Source organism: Triturus cristatus, chromosome 3_1, assembly GCF_964204655.1.
Source record: "Triturus cristatus chromosome 3_1, aTriCri1.1, whole genome shotgun sequence".
NCBI classification, from domain to species: Eukaryota; Metazoa; Chordata; class Amphibia; order Caudata; family Salamandridae; genus Triturus; species Triturus cristatus.
The window spans coordinates 751,608,472-751,628,453 of record NC_140583.1 but is presented as its reverse complement, the minus strand read 5'-3'; the positions used below and the strand labels follow the sequence as shown (position 1 = coordinate 751,628,453).

At 43.5% G+C, this 19,982-nt stretch overlaps 1 protein-coding gene across 1 annotated transcript in view; it reads left to right on the top strand.

Moving 5' to 3' along the window:
* The window catches only part of LOC146860917 (mucin-5B-like), a 286,252-nt gene that overhangs the window by 15,492 nt on the left and 250,778 nt on the right, over nt 1-19,982 (top strand). Inside the window, exons 4-6 of the mRNA XM_085646184.1 lie at nt 11,362-11,452; nt 15,596-15,705; nt 18,064-18,286. Coding sequence (XP_085502310.1) covers nt 11,362-11,452; nt 15,596-15,705; nt 18,064-18,286 — 424 coding nt within the window. The remainder of the gene's footprint in view (nt 1-11,361; nt 11,453-15,595; nt 15,706-18,063; nt 18,287-19,982) is intronic.

The window sequence follows — 19,982 nt, the reverse complement described above, 5'->3', positions numbered from 1 at the left end:
CGGTCACAAATACAATTTTTTTTAAAAAACGAGCGTTACTCCCGGCTTTCCGCCTCAGGAGTTGGTTCCAACTAACAGGCGAAATGAGGAGAAATGCTTTATTTCTCCTCATATTTGCTCTTTTCATGTGTGCTGCATTGTGCTACACACATAAAAACAGCAAATTGCAATTGATTTTTTATGTGCAGGAAGATAAACATTCATGCACATAAACAATAAAAAAAGAAGTTTTGCAACTTTTATGTGTACAGCATTTAACACCACTCATGAAAGTTACAAAACGTCATTTAAAGATTGCTTATGTGCAGGAAGGTAGACCTTCCTGCACGTAAACAATATTCCCCTCAATGCAGGCACCCTTGCGATACCTGATCCACCAAGATCCACAGAAAAATCAAGTTTAGATGTCAAGAGGCCTAGTAAAACTACTCATGGTGGATAGAGTTCACCACCAGGAGCAAAATGAGCTCCAGACCACTTAAATTGTACCACCAACAGCGCTGGGGGAAACCACCTTAGAGGCTCAGCCCTAGTGGGAATGAGTGGAGACTGGAGCTTGTGGAGCTCTGCTTGAGAAGCCTGTAAATGCCAGAAGTCAGCACAAACGTTATCTTTAATTTTTTAGTAGGGAAACCACTCTTCTGAGCAGACCTTGGTGCCCCATACAATCCAAAGTGTCCTGAGGTCCCTATCTCCCCAGCACAGACAAAAGAGATCCTAGAGTCTATTGGGAGCTGGTGTCTGAGGGGCCGCACACCCTACACCAGGTCACCCACCCACGGCCAACATTGATGGGAAACACAATGCATCTTGTTTCCGATTGTGGTGATTCCTGTGGGCAAGGGTGCACAGTATGCAGCTGGCTCCTGCTGTGCGCACCGAAACAGGGTGGTGCGACCAGTGCCAATGCACCGGGTGCTGACTTCAGAGGGCGCCATGTCTGCAAGTTTATTTTGTTATTAAAAGTACCTGCTGCCACATTCCTTGCCTCCAGCAATTTTCTGGCAACAATAAAAATGTCAAGATAACTCCGGTGATTAATGTTTTTCCTGGAGAGAGATCAGAATGTTGTCTAGTTGAGGTTTTGACTGATCTAAAAATTGCACAGAGCATTAATATGCCTTTTGCAAAGAATGTGTACCATGCAGATCACAAAGTGCATATATTATAAATTGGTCAGTGGGATGCTGCTTTTGTAAGAGATATTCTTTTGCTACTTGCAATTTCTAAGTTAAAATCCTAATATAGAGCAGTGAATTATTAACTGTCCTCAAAGAACTGCATGTACACTGCAAAGCATATTTTAGAGCGTAGATTAATGTTGCAAAAATGGTTCATTTGGGAATAAATTGATTATTATTTTGAAAGACAACCCCCAGCCATGGTGTATGTTTTAAATTCTTAGTTTGCGCTTCCCCAGACCAAGCATTCTTAAATTATACTGTCTACCAGTATGAATGATGTGTGATCCTACACCTTGTAGTTCTCTGTCTTATGTAACATTTCCTATACACTGATTTGCACTCCTATGATCAATTGTGACTAAGCACTCTTAAATTTACCTAAAATTTTCTATTCACTAATTTACAAACCTATCATCGATTGGCTCTGTGTAGTGTGTGTGTGATGTAAAGTACTCTGACACCCAACACTGGTATGAGTGGCGCTTTCTAACTAATTAAATGCATCTGAGAGAGAATGGTTATGGACGCTTGAGGGGCACTGTTAAAGGGCAGTGGTGGGCAAATCCATGGAGAAGGTGGTAATTGGGGGGTGCCAACAAACATTGTCACACCGGGTGCCACCAGAGCTAAAGCCGGCCCTATTGCCATTTATGCGCAGGGAGCCGGCATGGACCACAGGGGCATTGAGACTCCCTTCTCAGCCCTCAACAAGGAAAGCATACGAGTGCCCAGAGTGGGCCTGGGCATGCAGTACAAAACGAAAGTGTTGCGGCATGAGGCCCCACATTTTAAATAAAACCTGCTACTATAATATGCATGTCTAAGGGCGAAGGTTTATCCCTTAAGCCTCTGAGAGGGCTAATCAATTAGCATATGTAACCTTCTGGCGATCCAGGAAGTGTAGGGGAACTACCAATGTTTCTCACACATATTTCGGGTAGGTCAAGAACCTCCGGAAAAAAATCCCAATTGGTTGACCTAAGCCTCCAGGGAGATATATTGATGTTTGTCAGCTTAAGGGAGAGGGAGGTCAGACAACAATTGTTCATGTTGGTTTATGTATACTTTGCTTACATTGAAATGTACATGACATAGAAAACAATGTCCCTTTAGGGGGTTTCAGTTGTTTTGTGATTTAGACACTCGGGGCACTATTTGTATAGGAATGTGATTATAAATGTGTTTGTGGGGGGAATTTCTACTACATCTTGATAAAAATGAACATGATTATAAAATAGATAAAACCTTAAATAAATTGTGTGTCTCTGGCCAAATGACAGCAGTGCAATGTGCCTAATATTGTCAATCTATGCAAAGCTGCCATTGCCTCTCCCCACTAAACACTGGTTTCAACATGAGCTCATGCACATACTTTGCTGTGCACAGTGCCATGGTTAGAAGTAACTTATGGCAGCCAGTTTCTCATATTATTTAGCAATTGCGTTTGGAAATAACTTAAACTGGCATGTTCCCCTCAGCTTACCCAAAACTAATCAGAGGGGCTCACCTAGATATTAAGACATGAGAGCACCACCTTGAAAGTAATATAGAAGCGCCGTCGTTCAGCTCACCTTACGTTACATTTTGATCACAAACAATTTGCCTAAACAGAAGTCTTCAGTCTCCAAGGAGTATAGCGGAAGCTGAAAAGAAAAAATAGTTATTACTCTTTAGAATCAGTGATAAAACATTACACGAGGAGACCATCTCCATGTTCGATGACTATTTCCAAGAATATGCTGTGGCACCTGCCCTTAATGTATTATCCCAATAGGCATATCAGAATATGTTACTGGGGCAGTAAGGCGCCATTGTTATGGCAGCATCAGAGACATGAGACATCAAGAGGTCACAGCAGGTTTCATCTATAAAGCAAGATTTTAAAAGAAAACGATTCCTCTCTTCATCAAACACTGTCTTAAAAATGCTGGGGTTGAATATTACACCCACGCATACGCTACCCAAATCTAAATCAACCCAGGTGTCGGTTGACTTTAGTTCATGCAAACGCAGTCAACCAACATTGTGAAGAGAAAAGGAGTAGTGTGCCTTTTTAGTTCTGGCCTTTTAGGATACTCTAGCTGTCTCGCCAGACTATAGTTTTTCCATAAATGTTTTGCATAATAAACACACATAGAAGGGCTTGCGATCAGCGGGATTCATCTACCGGTCTTTTGAACTATCATTCCCAAATGTCCATATTCCCACCACAGCATGGGGCAGTCGCACGGACCGCTTTAGCGAATGGCTTCCATCAGTGGCTGGAAACACAAAGCCTGTGCATATTGTTCAAAAGCCCCCAAAAAATCAACAAGAGAGGAAGGGATCTACACGGCTAGTCCCCTCAATAGTTTATTCAAAATCAACAAAGCCAGTGTACATTAAATCAATAAAGGGGGCACTGTTAGTCAAAAGAGCACTGGTCCACAGGTTCCAGACAAACCGGTATGTTTAAGAAAAGAAAGTAGACCTCTATGAAACAATACCCAGTTGGTATTAAAAGCCCTCACTCGCCAACCTGGTTGGTGACATGCTTCATCATCGGGCTCCACTGGGATGACCGAATGTCATCCCAGTGTGCTGCAATGCCAGGTTACTGCGGAGCGGGGTTCTTGTGTGGGGATAGTGAATTTAAAATCTCCAATTAAGTCAAAAAATAAAACTTTAATAATATTGCTAATTGGAAAAGAATAAAAGGGAGTGAGGGTCAAAAAAATAGAAGACCTGGTTCACTCCGCGGCGGTCAACATGTTTCAGCCTCTATGAGTGTTAATCGGGCATTCTTCAGGACCAGAGTGGATGTGCGGAGCCCCGGTGGTATGGACGCGCTAAGGTCCACCCTACCGTGGACTACTTGTGTGAAAATTTATTAGTTACAGTGAAAAATCCGCCAAAATATGTTAATTTGTTATGGGGAGAGGAACGAGTTTATTCTGACATTACAAAGGACAAACAAACAGAAAGACAAGACATGAGAAGAATTATCAGTGTTTGTCGCAAACTCGTGCTCTAAAACTCATGAGTTAGGAACAGTCGTGCTCAAAGGACAAATGAGTGCCACTAGATCTACCTCAGGTGCAAAAAGGTGAAGATATGTGCACCTAGGTATATCCAAGTATCGGTGTTTGATAAAGCCAATGGCTCAATATCATATCGGTTGTGACTAATAGTCAAATATCGGAACGCACGTGAAATCTATGCGGCGTGCCACTCAAAATACGGAGAAATGGGGAGGGCTAGGGAATGATTCAACTGCCCCCAATGCTCAATATGCACGTATTAGGGTAAAAATCTTACAGAGAGGCCAATCCGTTTACTGCCTCATGGATCCCGGGAGGGGGGTGGGAGAAAATTGGCACACCCTGCATCATGGAAAAGGAAAGACAAAGAAAAAAAGGGAGTCCGGGTCACTAACTCGAATAGAGAAGAGCGATCCCGCTTACCTTCTAGGGCGGGGAGCAGTATGAATTACTTACGCCCTTGCGGCTCAGCACCCGTGGTCAACCTACACAGCCTCTTGCTGCCGGGTCCGGATGGTGGAGATCCGGGGCCGGAGGTGCGTATAAGAAGACAGTCGGAGAGACCCCAGTTGGGCTCACAGAGAGAGCTTCAACGTGATTGGGTAGAATCACCCAACTCCGTTACTGATTGGATGTGAGGATATCCAATAGGAGTAAGGGAAGGAAAATGAAAAGGAGTCGTTCATCGTGCTGAACGACGCGTTTAAATAGAAAAAAGAGGGGAAAGAGGGGAGGCACAAAGCTTTATTGACAGGTTCCACAATGGACACAGAACAGACTTACACAAACCACACGTAGAATGTGCAAAGGGACCTGATATTAGGACCAGACCACAGATAGGTGAAGGCTCTCCTATTGGATATCCTCACATCCAATCAGTAACGGAGTTGGGTGATTCTACCCAATCACGTTGAAGCTCTCTCTGTGAGCCCAACTGGGGACTCTCCGACTGTCTTCTTATATGCACCTCCGGCCCCGGATCTCCACCATCCGGACCCGGCAGCAAGAGGCTGTGTAGGTTGACCACGGGTGCTGAGCAGCAAGGGCGTAAGTAATTCATACTGCTCCCCGCCCTAGAAGGTAAGCGGGATCGCTCTTCTCTATTCGAGTTAGTGACCCGGACTCCCTTTTTTTCTTTGTCTTTCCTTTTCCATGATGCAGGGTGTGCCAATTTGCTCCCACCCCCCTCCCGGGATCCATGAGGCAGTAAACGGATTGGCCTCTCTGTAAGATTTTTACCCTAATACGTGCATATTGAGCATTGGGGGCAGTTGAATCATTTCCTAGCCCTCCCCATTTCTCCGTATTTTGAGTGGCACGCCGCATAGATTTCACGTGCGTTCCGATATTTGACTATTAGTCACAACCGATATGATATCGAGCCATTGGCTTTATCAAACACCGATACTTGGATATACCTAGGTGCACATATCTTCACCTTTTTGCACCTGAGGTAGATCTAGTGGCACTCATTTGTCCTCTGAGCACGACTGTTCCTAACTCATGAGTTTTAGAGCACGAGTTTGCGACAAACACTGATAATTCTTCTCATGTCTTGTCTTTCTGTTTGTTTGTCCTTTGTAATGTCAGAATAAACTCGTTCCTCTCCCCATAACAAATTAACATATTTTGGCGGATTTTTCACTGTAACTAATAAATTTTCACACAAGTAGTCCACGGTAGGGTGGACCTTAGCGCGTCCATACCACCGGGGCTCCGCACATCCACTCTGGTCCTGAAGAATGCCTGATTAACACTCATAGAGGCTGAAACATGTTGACCGCCGCAGAGTGAACCAGGTCTTCTATTTTTTTGACCCTCACTCCCTTTTATTCTTTTCCAATTAGCAATATTATTAAAGTTTTATTTTTTGACTTAATTGGAGATTTTAAATTCACTATCCCCACACAAGAACACCGCTCCGCAGTAACCTGGCGTTGCAGCACACTGGGATGACATTCGGTCATCCCAGTGGAGCCCGATGATGAAGCATGTCACCAACCAGGTTGGCGAGTGAGGGCTTTTAATACCAACTGGGTATTGTTTCATAGAGGTCTACTTTCTTTTCTTAAACATACCGGTTTGTCTGGAACCTGTGGACCAGTGCTCTTTCGACTAACAGTGCCCCCTTTATTGATTTATTGTTCAAAAGCACCAAAAATAGTTACTTTCTCTTCAGTGACAAAGCTGGTTCAACATCTGCTTTTTCTATCTTTAAATAAACATGATTGATATTGACTGCTCTTCTAGGGCCTTATCCTCCTTTGTAAAATTGCTGTTACAAAGTGTGTAAGTGACATTGTAACATTTTAGGCACCTATGATTATAGTGTTTAGTTAGGTCTTTATCTATTATTTTCTCACCTTCATAAATGATAGTAATATAATGCATTGCAGAAGTGCTGGACCTAGCCTTCTCTGCAGGATCACACTAAAGTTTTAGCCTTCAATCCCTTCCTTTGCTGAACCCGTTTGTTTTGGCTTTTTGGACTCTGTGTACTTAAGCACTGCTAACAAGTGCAAAAGGGCTTCAAACAAGGTAAAAATGGACTACACCTAACTGGAACATTTAATGTACTTGTGAGTTTCTAGTAAAGTGGTACTACCTGTACAAAGGACTTGTAAATTAAATGCTACTAATGGTCCTTTGGCACTCCTTGCGCAACTTACTTAGGTAGCACTTTAAAACATGATGCAAGCCTACCATTCACCCTGTAGTACAGTCTTAAACTGTCATTTCGACTTGGCAAAGGGCCTAAACTTAACTTTTTACTACATATAAGTCACTCCTCAGGTAGACCCTAAAAGCCCATATAGCAGGGTGCATTGTATTAAAAAAGTAGGACTTGTAGATTGAAGTATTACATGTCTTAGTAGTGAAATATGTCTAATGTCAATTTTAAATACTGTAAGGCCTATGTCCCCCACTGGCTAACACAGAGTTACTTTATTAGATTTAGTAAATGCTAACACTGTATTGGAAGCAGGTAGAGGTGCCATATTTGGACTCAAATTAATTGTAATTGAACATTCTCTTTAATGATATTGTTGAATTTTAAGTCACAATTCAGAAAATGCCACTTTTACTCATTCATTTTACCTTCAGGGAAAAAAAGGAAAACCTTAGACTGGGAAAAATGATTCCATCCTAGGAGATCTGGACAGGATTACATTTAAAGGGGACCTTTCATAAAAGTGACGTGAAATATATGCATGAGCAGGGGCATAATGCGAGCCCCTGCAGCTCCTGCAGTAAAGGGAAGACCAACCCTTAAGAGGCCTCAAATGCTTCAAGTGGGCCTATTCTGCCATAAGGTTAATGAATATCTATGAGATATGGGAGACTAGGGGTATCCTCTTCACATTGTGTGGGGGCAGTACAGTGGTGTACATAAGGCGTTAAAGTGACGCCACAAGTACCAAGTCAGAGGTGAGCCCCATTATGCTTTGCGCCAATGCCAGGAGAGACTACGCACCACGTGAAGGAAGAACAACAAACATCGCAGTAGAAGTTTGTAAACCAATGATGAACCCCTGGTGGTGGTGGTAATTCTGATGGAAGTAAAGGTAAAAAAGTTGCAGTGGTGATAGTGGCAGTGGTAGTAGTAAACATAATGCTGATGGTAATGGATGCTTTTGATGTTACAAGTAATACTGCAGTCTCTCTAAGGTTGGCAGGTGTAAGAGGGAGAAGAGCTGCTGTGATTTGTAAAAAAGGGCCCGTCTGGACCACAGTGCAGCAACATCACATAAGCTGATAGACAGACTGGTAGGGTGTCCAGTGGCCTGGCAGCAGCCACAAAAATTTCAAGGAGGGTGGATTGAGCCAAAGCCTCAATCATTTTGAGGTTAGGTCATCCTGATGTCTGAGGGTGAAAAAGCAGCTACAGGCCTAACACTAGATCAGGCTCGCGCTCAAGTCTTAATCGTTTGTTTTTAAGTCTACTACAGTAAAATTTCTGTATACACTGTAAGTATGAGGTAACTGCATGTGTAATAATTGAGTGTAATTTTCAAATGTAAATTAGTGGTTTATGCATTTCAAATCAAGTATTCCATGTACGATGGAATAATACATCAAACAGCTAATTGTAGATGTGAGAGTGTATTACTTCTTCGGGTGGAGACAAACTCTACCCTGTGTATATTTGAAAGAATTGGTAACACTGAGTCTTGCAGTCATCTGCTCTTTGAAGTAAAACTGAAAAAAAAATATCTCCTCCATAGAATGATGTCCTTCCTGCTGTACATGCACACCCACAAGGTGTTTCTTCAGAGATATTGTCCTGATGGTAGTGTATAAGACACCTGGTCCCATATTACAGAAGTGCCCTGGGGTGCAACAGGCATGTGCCCCCCGGGGGCACTGTGGTATTACTGAAGGGGCTGTAGACGCTTGTGCGGCTCCTTCTGTAATACAAATAGCGCTGGTGCACATGCTGTGCCAGAGCTATCTCAAGAGGACGTTCCCCCATTTGTATGGGGGCATTGCCCCATGCAAATGCGGGAATCTGTTTACCTCTGCGCCCTTGCTGTATGATGGATGCAGGCACAGAGGTAAGGAAACTAGTGGAAGGGGCAGTGACAATGCTCCACAAAAAAGTGGCGCCCTATCAGTGCGCCTCCTGATAGCAGAACTCAGGAGGAGGTCAAGGGGGTCCTATGATCCCCTCAGACATCCCCTTGTAGGCAGGTGCAGTCACTCACTGCACCAGCTTGCAGGGGGATCTCTCTCCCCTTTTTAAACTTTAAGGGGTTGTTGGCTGCACAGTAAAACATGGAGCAGCTTTGAAGCAGCCGCTCCGTGTTCCACTTGAATGGGCTGCACCCAGGGCAGCACGAGTTTGCAGATGCCCTAAGGGCTGAGCATGCAACCTAATAGGGTGCACTTTCCCTGTTTTCGCCTGGTGTAAATGTTTAATGTTCCCCCGTGGCCCAACAGGGAAAGTGCGCCCTATACGTAATAGAGCCCCGGGAGTTCCGTGTGTGGTTCGTCTCTGGGCAAAGCACTTTGAAGAAATACATATCAACTATAGTTCTGGTGTGAACATGGGCTTCTGTTGGAATTCTCCAAGGCATATTATCAAGCCCATTATCGCCGGCAGTTTTCTGCCGCTAAACCAGCGATAATTTTAACGCTGTCCTTGATAATATGCCCCATAGCTTCTGCCAATGCTGTAGCTTTTTTGGGCTCGAAGAAAGGTGATTGTCAAGGGTTACAGTGGCTCTGTTAGGCTCTAGTCCCCGCCTCCTACCCGTCCTGTGGCTGGCTGTACTGTGTGACCACCTGCAGTCGCAAGCTGCTCACCAGATATAAATGCTGCCAGTGGCTGTAGCCACCATCAAACAGAACTTGGGGGCATATTATCAAGCACGGCGTTAAAATTATCGCCGCTTTAGCGGCAGAAAACTGCCGCTAAAGCGGCGATAATGGGCTGGATAATATGCCCTCGAGAATTCCCATAGAAGCCCATGTTCTGGTGTCAACATGGGCTTCATGGTTATAGCAAGATGGTAGAAATCTACCATCCTTTTACTTTGTTGGGGGCATATTATCAAGGACAGCGATAAAATTATCGCTGGTTTAGCGGAAGAAAACTGCTGCTAAAGCGGCGATAATGGGCTTGATAATATGCCGCAGAGAATTCTAATAGAAGCCCATGTTGACACCAGAACATGGGCTTCAATGGGAATTCTCAAGGGCATATCATCAAGCCCATTCTCGCCTCTTTAGCTGCAGTTTTCTGCCGCTAAAGCGGCGATAATTTTAACGCTGTTTCTTGATAATATGCCCCTTGGCTCGAAGCCGTAGTCTCGATCTGGAGACTGTTGGAAAACAGTAGAGCTCTGCGGGAGGAAGAAACCTCTTCGGACCTCCAGTTGTGCTCTGCTTGTGTATTTTTTTTTTCGTTTGCTAAGAATGAGATAAAGAAATAGGGGCTCTCCAGTCAGTCCTCGGATTGTGTCTTGTTGCTTTCTTTTTTTTTTTTTACGCACACTTGTATCTTTCAGGATGGCTTCTCATGTATGAGATAAAACAAACTACAAATAAAACAAAGCATGGTATGATTTTACCAGATGGTACAATTTTGGTTTGAGTTGTGCAATAAGCCCAACTCTTCTCAGAGTTCAGGCCCACCTGATCCCGGCCCAGTGAGCCCAGAAGCACCCATGCCTTATCTGTAGACATGAGAGCAGGAAGAACAGCCAGAGCTCTCTATGGTAGATAGATGCCAGCAAGTTAGCAAAACACCAGTCGCCTGTTGTGTTGTGTTTGTGTTCTTCAGGGCGCTATGCCCCTCTCGACCAATGTCCCATCTTTTAAGGACGTTTCCCAAGCTGTGAGGGAACCTCCTGTTCCCCTCTGCATTTATTCACTCCCTCCCACATTCTCCTTCCTCTACCAGACAGGCTACTTCTTACTTCATGTTCTGGATTACTCAGCATTTAAGATATCCCTAGAACACTTTAGAGAACACCACTGAGAGCTATAGGGGTGGACTGTGGGGTTACATGTGTGGTTTAATGTCAGGCCGTTATTGATGTCTTTTCAATACATATTCCTTTCATAAATTAGTGTGGCCAGTCCTGTTTACAGCATAGATACAGTTAGCATAGCATGCTCTTCATGCTGTGCATATGGTATGCTTCCAGGTGCTATAAGTCGTACTTTAGCATTAATAACTGTCAAAGGTGAGGTATTGGTGGTTCTGGAATCTAAAGTCATTCTTGTCAGCAGTCGCCCTCACACCATAAAATTCTGGAATTGTGACCCAGCAGATTTGGAACTTGCACACACATCTCTGCGGCAAACAGCTCACTTGCTGCTCTATTGCACCCTCCAAATACTGACACCATCTCAAAGACAGAGGTAATAACTATTCAGCCAACAGACTCTTTGCGCTGTTTTAAGGCACTTTCTTGTTCACAATCTTGCATGTAAGATGGAAATATGGAAATGACGGCTTTGTTTTTCCCTTGGTAAAGTGTCTCGCAAAGTGTCACACAAGAGGAACTGAAATGTCACACACACACCTACTAAAACACCTAAATGTCACACATAAGCACATTGAAAACTTGGCCTCTACGCTTCCCTCCACAAAACTCCCGTCCTTCCTTCCTCACGCAATAAAACTCCTTCCTTTGCGTGTCTTTCAGTTGGAATTGGATCCGAAATATGCAAACCAGACCTGCGGGCTTTGTGGAGACTTCAATGGCGTGCCCATCTACAATGAGTTTATTTCCAACGGTAAGCGCATGCGAGGTTCAAAAGTGCTTAAGACCAGTGTGCACACACGTTGCTGCCACCACTCAGGAGTCACTTATTGTGGAAGAACACTGTTATAATTCAGGGTCTTCTTTAAACAAGAGATCAGAAGGATCGAGGAACAGAGGAGAATAACCTGCACGCCGTTAAAAAGAGGCGAAATAAAAGCTCTGTTGAGAACTTTGTAAAGACTAGAATGTAATCTAAGAGCGCCCCTTAGTGTCCATACTGTGAACATAATGAAACAACATCAGCGGTACTAAGTAAAACTGAACTTCGCAGGTCATTTATCTTCATATAACAAAGATTTCAGGGCATATTATCAAGGTCCGGAGATAAATATCGCAAAGCGCGCTTAGCGCTTGCATATTTATCGCCGGCTATCTCTGGAATTTATCGCCGGGTTAGCGCGTTATCAACAACGCGCATCGCCGAGGTGATACAAATTTCAGAGATAGTGGGGATATCGCCATTTTCCATGGTGGAAAACGGCGATATCCTAGATGATAGGGCCTGTGGTCTTAGCTACACAATCCACCCCCCATGTTAGGTATGCCTTAGTCAGGAATTTAACAGACATAAAATTCCTGCGTTAAGGCATACGTAACGTGATTTTAAATATCGCTAACCCTCCTTGTCAATATGACGAAGCTGAGTTAGCGATATTTTCCCAAGGGAGTCTTGTCAGGCATGCCTCCTTTGCATCTCATTAGCGATGCGATGAGAGGGCGCTATTGCCAGCAAACTGTGGGTAACAGTTGTTAGCGACAGCTTGCTGATAGGGCGATACAAATATCGCCGCTTTAGCTGCAAAAAGTGGAGCTAAAGCGGCGATATTGCCCTTGATGATATGCCTCAGTTTGCTTCAGAAACAAGGCAAGCAATCGACGTTTAATTCGAAAGATTCAAATAACAATGCAAGTAAGCGATTCGTTAAATTTCCATTCCAGAAATGCACTCTTTAGAGTAATGGACCGTTCTTTAATTTTCTAGTAGCTAACCTTCCAAAAAGAGCGATGCACAACGCACAATTTTGTAGAGATGATTCCATTATAAGGTGTGGTCATATTTTGGTTGCTACTGTTCATGTCCATCTAGGACCGTCTCTTAAGCAGTCAAAACGAAAGTGAATAAAATCTTTCCTAAAGAGAGAAAATGTATCTCATATTTTATATTGTATCAAAAGTAATCACAAAGTTTCTAAAAGCACGAAGGAGAAGAAGAACTAGCTCATGTCTGATGCATTTATTCATTTATTTTTGCTGTGTTCTACAATGATGGCAGGATAAACATGCAGAAATACAATTTGCAAATAATTGGAGAGTATGTTTGGAAGTCTATTGATGGTATCCGAAAGACACACTTGTCTTCTCTTTTTAAATAAGCCCTGAAGAAGCAGTTGTTTTGACGCAAAACACATGTTCGCTGTGCCTGTACTTGTTCGACAAGTATTAATCTATGGGACTTGAATTGATTAGACCAGTCCTTCATGGACGTTTTTGCATCTTGTGAGCAAAAGCTATCATTGTATTTTGCAAAGTATTTTTGTAAATGAAATGAGTTGGTCTGTGAAGCAGAACTGTGTGTTTTTAAAGGAAGTATATGTATTAAAAAAAATTCAAGAAAGTAACTTACAAAATTAGTTACCTTACATGAATTAATCAATGTGAAGTAGGTAAGTTAGGGATCTGTGCTGGCTTGTTAACATGATTTATGTACTGTATCAGTCAGTTGGATTACTGACATAGTGGATAGTAGCCAGTGCAGGCCTAATACACTTTTAACCCATAGCATTAGTAAATGGGGATACTTACGTCATAGAAAACTGATCTGCAACAAGTGTGTTGTCCTTCCTGTGATGTATCCTGTATCAGTACATTTCTTTCTTTGTCTAAGTGTCTGCCTTGTTTCGCCAACATAGAAAATGCATTTTTTCCCAGCACTTAGCCAGCCCTAAGTACTCTTCGTCAGTCAGGTGAGCCTCCTTTAAGAATGTAACTCGTGTTGGGTTTTGCTTTTAATATTGTGTTGTGTGCGGAGAGCATTTGAGGCTGGCTGAGCGTTGGGAAGCGGCTATATATTCCGCAACCCATATGTCATCGGGGTCGTTCTAACAGATCATATTTTAAAAAGATCACGTGTTCCAAGCTAAAGCCCTCTCTGTGAATGAGTAAGTGAGGTGGATCTTATTGTTAGGCACACTCTATGGACAACAGGCACATACAATAACTGTGTGTTGTTCAGATTTTCACACTCAAAATCCCTGGATGGCCTTGCCATCAGATATGACACAAACCGGCACAGAGTCTTGAATTCGTATTTATTTTCCAGGCCATATCTTGGTGTGCGCTGGAAAGTAGCTCTAAAGTAAGACAGGGTGGTGCTTTGCTTTGCTTTACTTTGCATCACGGCAGAGTCCACTGGGTGGTGCATGCGTGTTCCCATGCAATCACCCATGGATTTTGACGCAAAGCCCTATCTACTAAAGAAAGTATGCAGGACATTAAGTCAATAATGTATACCTCCTCACGCCAAGCATAACAATTGAGGAAAGTTTTGTTTTCCCAAAACTGTCCTAAGTTTTCCTGTATGCAGTAAAGTACAAATACAAGTTAGAAAAGAAAGATTTCAGGGCATATTAACAAGGGCCGGCGATAAATATCGCAAAGCGCGCTTGCATATTTATCGCCGGCTATTTCCGGAATTTATCGCCTGGTAAGTGCATTACTAACAACGTGCATTGCCGAGGCAATAAAAATACCAGTGATAGTGTTGGTATCGCCATTTTCCATGGTGGAAAACAGCGATATCCTAGATGCGAGGGCCTGTGGTCTTAGCCACACAATCCACCATGTTAAGTATGCCTTAGTCAGGAATTTAACATATGTTAAATTCCTGCATTACGGCATACTTAACGCAATTTAAAAAGTCGCTACCCTTCCTTGTTAATATTGCGAAGCTGCCTTCGCGATATTTTCCCTGGTTGGTTTCACAGCCACACCTACTTTGCATCTCATTAGCGATGCACTGTTAGGCGTGCTGGAAACGGGCGCCAAGTCAGCAAGACACATGACAGCGTGTCTTTGCTGATAAGGCGAGGAAATTATCGCCACTTTTCGCCAGAAAACGGACGCAAAAGCGGCGATAATTTCGTATCGCCGCCTTGTTCATATGCCCCATTACCTCTAAGCATAGTGTTTTGTTCCGGAAGGGAACCATTTCAGTAGAAAACCTGTGATGGATCGCACACAAACGCCCTTGCCCTGTGGTGCAAGAATGTGTGTGTGGTGCATGGCAGCCTAAAGTGTGCCCACGCAGAAAGAGCGAGAAACAAAGCCATATCTTAGGAACTCTGGTGCTAGTCTGCTCTCTTCCTTTCACACAGCACGATGCAGCAACTTTGGTCGCGGTGCTGCACTGCCTAAAGTTTCAGTGAATTTGCTCCTTACAGCCAACAATAAGATGCAAACGTCCATGCCCGTGTTTATCGGACAGTTCCCGTCTGCAGCCTGCTCTCCAGACTCCTACACGAGATTATGGTTTCACTCACCCTGTTTTGAAAGTCTGTCCATGATGTTTCTCGAGCAGACAGAATCACACTGCTTCCTTCCACCTCTCCATAGCTTCCTTCCACCTCTCACAAAAAAACATCTTCTACCCAAATGGTCCATGTTTCTTTTTGCTGCCCGGCAGGCATATAACTGCTCTATCTCGTATTCCTCCCTCGCCACCCGTGTCTCCACACCACTCGTCAGAGCCTTCCATTTCAAAATAACCTTTGACTAGAAAACAAAGCCGCTGTTGGTTCAGCCCAATTCGCCACCAATCCATAAAGGGCGGCCTTTAGGCGACTCTCAAACCCACAAAATGTATTCCCGAGACTGGGAAAGAAGCAAATCCCGGCTACTCAACTCGAACCATCCTCGTCTAGCGACACAACCGCTGTCCCCAAGTGAACACACAAATATATTGTTTGCTGGCTTGCAATCTCTAGAGTTAGGTTGAGACGCACTTGCCAATTGAAAACATGCTCAGAAACCATGAAAAATAGCCATATACGCCATATAGATGATAGCTCTACATGTCCTTAATTCAGTGGTAAACACAAGTGCCGCTTCCTTCCAGGTGTTCAGCTGTCGCCGTACGCCTATGCCGCATTGCAGAAGGTGGACGGTCCTACAGAGACGTGCGAAGAAGGCCTGCTGCCGACAGACGCTCCGCCCTGCTTTGATACAGTAAGTAAGGGTTCCTTTTAGACACCTGTGCAGCCTGCGGGCCTCGATAGTTGTTCACTAAGGCAATGCGAGCACATGAAAGTCAGGTGTTGCCGAGAAGGGAGATTTGGAACCAGACACCCAACACTTTCTCTGCAAAAAATAAACACATTTGCTTTAAGTTACCTGGCCACCCTTTGTTTAAAAAAAAACAGAAACGCAAAATAATACCATCGCGGCATCGCCGGTGGAAATGTGCGTTTCCTGTATCCAATATTCGGAATGGTGCAGGGCTCATGAAGTAAGGGAAGTGGGCGCACCAGGGAACAGTAGCGCCAGGATCACAAGTTAGAGATCTTGGCGCCCCTTCCTGCCCCAGGGACTAGACAGGAAGTGTGGGGGGGGGGATCAGACAGTCCCAGGTTAGGATAGATCAGGGGTAACAAGGATGGAGACAAGCTGCCTTAGAAATATAGGAACACATGTAATAGTTATAGCATGCGTAATAAAGTGTAATGTAGTCCACATGCCTGGTAAGAGTCTTTTCTTGACCCTGCACACATAACACAATAGAGCGATTCAATGGGGGAGGCTGGTAGCATAGCCAGTAAGAATACATATTTGATCCAATATTTGAATGGGATTGCCATGCCAGAGGCGAACACTTTATTGGGGGGAATATAGAGGGGTGATGGGGACCCTCCAGACTTCTCAAAGCTGGTGACGTCACACAGCAAATTTCACATAGGGAAATCCATACAAACCCCTACACATATGAGCATAGGATTAAACATACAATGCTACTCTGGGTCTCTCAGATCTTCTCCCCGCGGGCTTAGGGTCACAGCAGGGACAGTGGTGGGACATGGGCTAGAATTGTCTAGCAAATATGTTGGTGAGCATAACACCTCGGTAACTCCGCAGGTCTCCCTCTTTGCAACACTATATTAACATACTTGCCAACATCATATGATCAAAATGACAGTCTTTTTCAGGTTTCTAACATTCTAATTTAGCCGAATGTGTTTGCAACGCATTCCTTACAACGATGTGCCGTAGGGAAAGCACTGGACTTTGAAATAGTATAATTTACTATTCCAACTGCAGTCTGCGCAACAGTAGGGAAAGCATTGGATTTAAAATCCAACATCAGTCCAACAACCCCTTCCCGAAGGCAAGTCATTGTAACTTGCGTGGTGAAGGAATGCATTGTAAAGACGCATTCATGGTTCCGACCCCATTATAAAGGAACAGCCTGGTTCAAGCCGCATTGTAAAGGCTGATTCCCAGAAAGGAGGGGTGAGATAAAGGAAATGAATGTCATTGAGATGATATGATGAGAGAAAATAGGAGAGCAATGGAGAGAAAAATGTGAGCAGGTATAAGGAGTGGTGAGATGGGGGGAATAAGTCCCAGGAATGTCAAGTAGGGAAGGAGAGAAGAAGAGGAATGGAGAGGACAGTGTGAAAGAGAGAATTGAAGAATAAGGGGGAAAAGGAGAAGTTGAGAAAAAGAAATGACGTTGAGGAGTTCAAGAAGATTCGTGGAGGGAATCAAAATAATTTGGAGAGAGAAACAAAAGACTTTGGAGAGAAAGACTGAAGAAGAGCAGGTTAGAGGTAGCTGACAGGAAGAGGCACAGTTAACATGGGAGGGTAAAAAGGAAGAGGAAATGAGGTGACAGATGGAGAAGATTAAGAAGGAGGCACAAAGAAAGCAATGTGAGAAGGGCAGAAGGGTGAGAGGAAAGAGGAGTTTTGAGACAAAGGCTGCAAAGGAAAGAAGAAAATTAAGACTAGAAGAGGAGGAAAAGGGAGTAACGGGACAAAAAAGATATACTGAAATAAAGAAATGAGAGCTGGAACTAGGAATTTGCATGCACTCAATCGTCAGCCTTCGATTGAGCAATGACCTTTCTGCAAATATTGGCTGTCTCAATTCTACAGACCAGCTTCCACCAAATCATTAAACAGAAGTATGTAATGCAGATCAGGTGCTGTGCATTAATACTTCACAAATGTTTCAGACATTTATACATCACAGATGAAGGTGCCTGCAGTTTTAAAACTTCTCTTATAAGTGAGTCCGTCCAGGCATGCTCGCTGGTACTGCGCATCTAATAATGCAATGGACTCTGATGGGCCTGTTATTGCACCCCTAGTAACACACTGTAGGGCGAGCGAGCAGAGTGCGTTTTAATCAGATCAATGCTCATGCTCCTGGAAGGGAAGGAGATGCTACAGGCAACAAAGTCGGAAGTGAAAGCCACGTGACTGTTAGAGGACTTTAAATACCGCCCCCTCTTGGAGGCACCGGCTAGGGCTAGGCTGATGACTCTACCTGCTCAGTCCCTTTCCTGTCCTTCTTTACTTTTCTTAGGAGAACGTGTGCAGCTTGATGATGGACAACATTGCCTTTTCTGAATGTCAAGGTTTGGTTGAGGCGTTCCCCTTTGTTGAGGCTTGCACCCAAGACCTTTGCCGGTGCAACTCTTCAGAAAGACTGTCCGCCTTCTGCTTCTGCAACACTGTGATCGAATACTCTCGACAGTGCGCGGATGGTGGCGGGCAACCCTTGAACTGGAGAGCTCCAGAAATGTGCCGTGAGTAACCACTGATGTGCATGCATCCAAAATGTTTGCAAGAGTATGGGGGAAGATTTCTTGTATCAACCTTCACCTTTTGCAAGAGAGCCAGTTACAACCTGGTAGAACAGAGACTTCAGGCATTTTCTTACATCGCTTCATAATCATTTTAAGTTTAACCTACCCCCTTAAATTAGATTTTCTATTAATCTCTTCTATGATAGTATCACACATTCAATATATACTATTCTGGTTCTTGCCAGACCCCCTCCATCTTGGTATACTCTGAGGCTTGGTACCCAGGTCTGCTCCACAGTTTGAAGACCACTGATCTAACAATCCTAGGCATGGTTCCTGCACCAACACATCAGGCATCACATATCAGCCACGGTAGTCTCTACCAGTCAGTATCCGCCTACACCGATCACAACGTACTCACAATTTGTGGACATAATTTGCAATGAGTTTCAATAAAATGCCAATTGGTAGATTTAATATCAAGAATTGCCATACATGTTCCAAGAATGGTGAAATCTTTTTGAATTACTGTAATTCAAAGTAATGTATGGATAAATATATTCTGGTATACATATCGAGTTCTAAGTATCGTTTACCAAAATATTATCTTATTGTATCGAGCTTTTCTAGTAGTAACTCCAACCGTGCAATTTCATAGACTTTATTTAGGTCACAATACTAATCTCACACAATATTCTGACAGCAAAATTCTGGTGTGATACCCTACTGATGGTGTGCTATTAAGGGAACAGATGATATATTAATGTATTCCCTCAAGTTGGGCGTCCAGAATCTTCAACACCACACTCAATGCGTTCAGCATACTTGATAATGAACATTTAAAATGTAAATATTTACATAGTTCAAATCTCATCAAATAATGCTTTATCCGATTATATAGCAAAACCATGAAAGCGCACAAGTAAAAGATATTCAAGATACATTTCAAATCTAAAAAACGAACATTGTGATGAATGTTGCCTGTCTCTAGCCAAAATGTCGAGTAATTCATACCTGTCCAATACAATATTTAAAAGGCATTTAACAGAATGCGACTGCCTGGTTCAGAGCTCACCCACAGATTAATAACATAAAAATACATTAATTAAAGTCAGCAGTGACACGAGTAGGAAATAAATACATAAAACGCAGAACTGCAAAAACGGCTTTCTACTGACAAAATAAGTCCACACTTGTGCCATACCACAGCTAAATAGCGTCTGACAGCAAACACTAGTGGAGTGGAGGCATCTCTTGTCAGAATCCTGCCAGATAGTAAGTAACATTTAGTTCCAAGATTAAAACATAGTGGACTAACCACTTGTGTCTCAAATGCGAATATTCAGGGCAAAACAATAGCTGCTCCACAGTCTCAGGTGTCATCCGACAGGCAGGGCACAAATTGGAGCCAGAATCTTTTTTTCCACCTGCAGGTAAAAACGTTTGCAGGGAGACTGCCAAAACGGAATCGCACAGACAAACTCTTTGTAAATGCGGAAATTATTAAATCAAGATAAGGTTCAAAAAGAGGAGTGTCCTTGAATTCCAGAAATTTCTCCGTTGCTGTCCATTTGTCTCACACAAAACACAGTGGGCCTCATTTATGAAAAGTGACACATCGCTGCGAGAAAACAGCAATGCGTCACTTTTCATTGCGCCCTCCTTGCGACGCCAATGATGCGTCATATTTACAGTA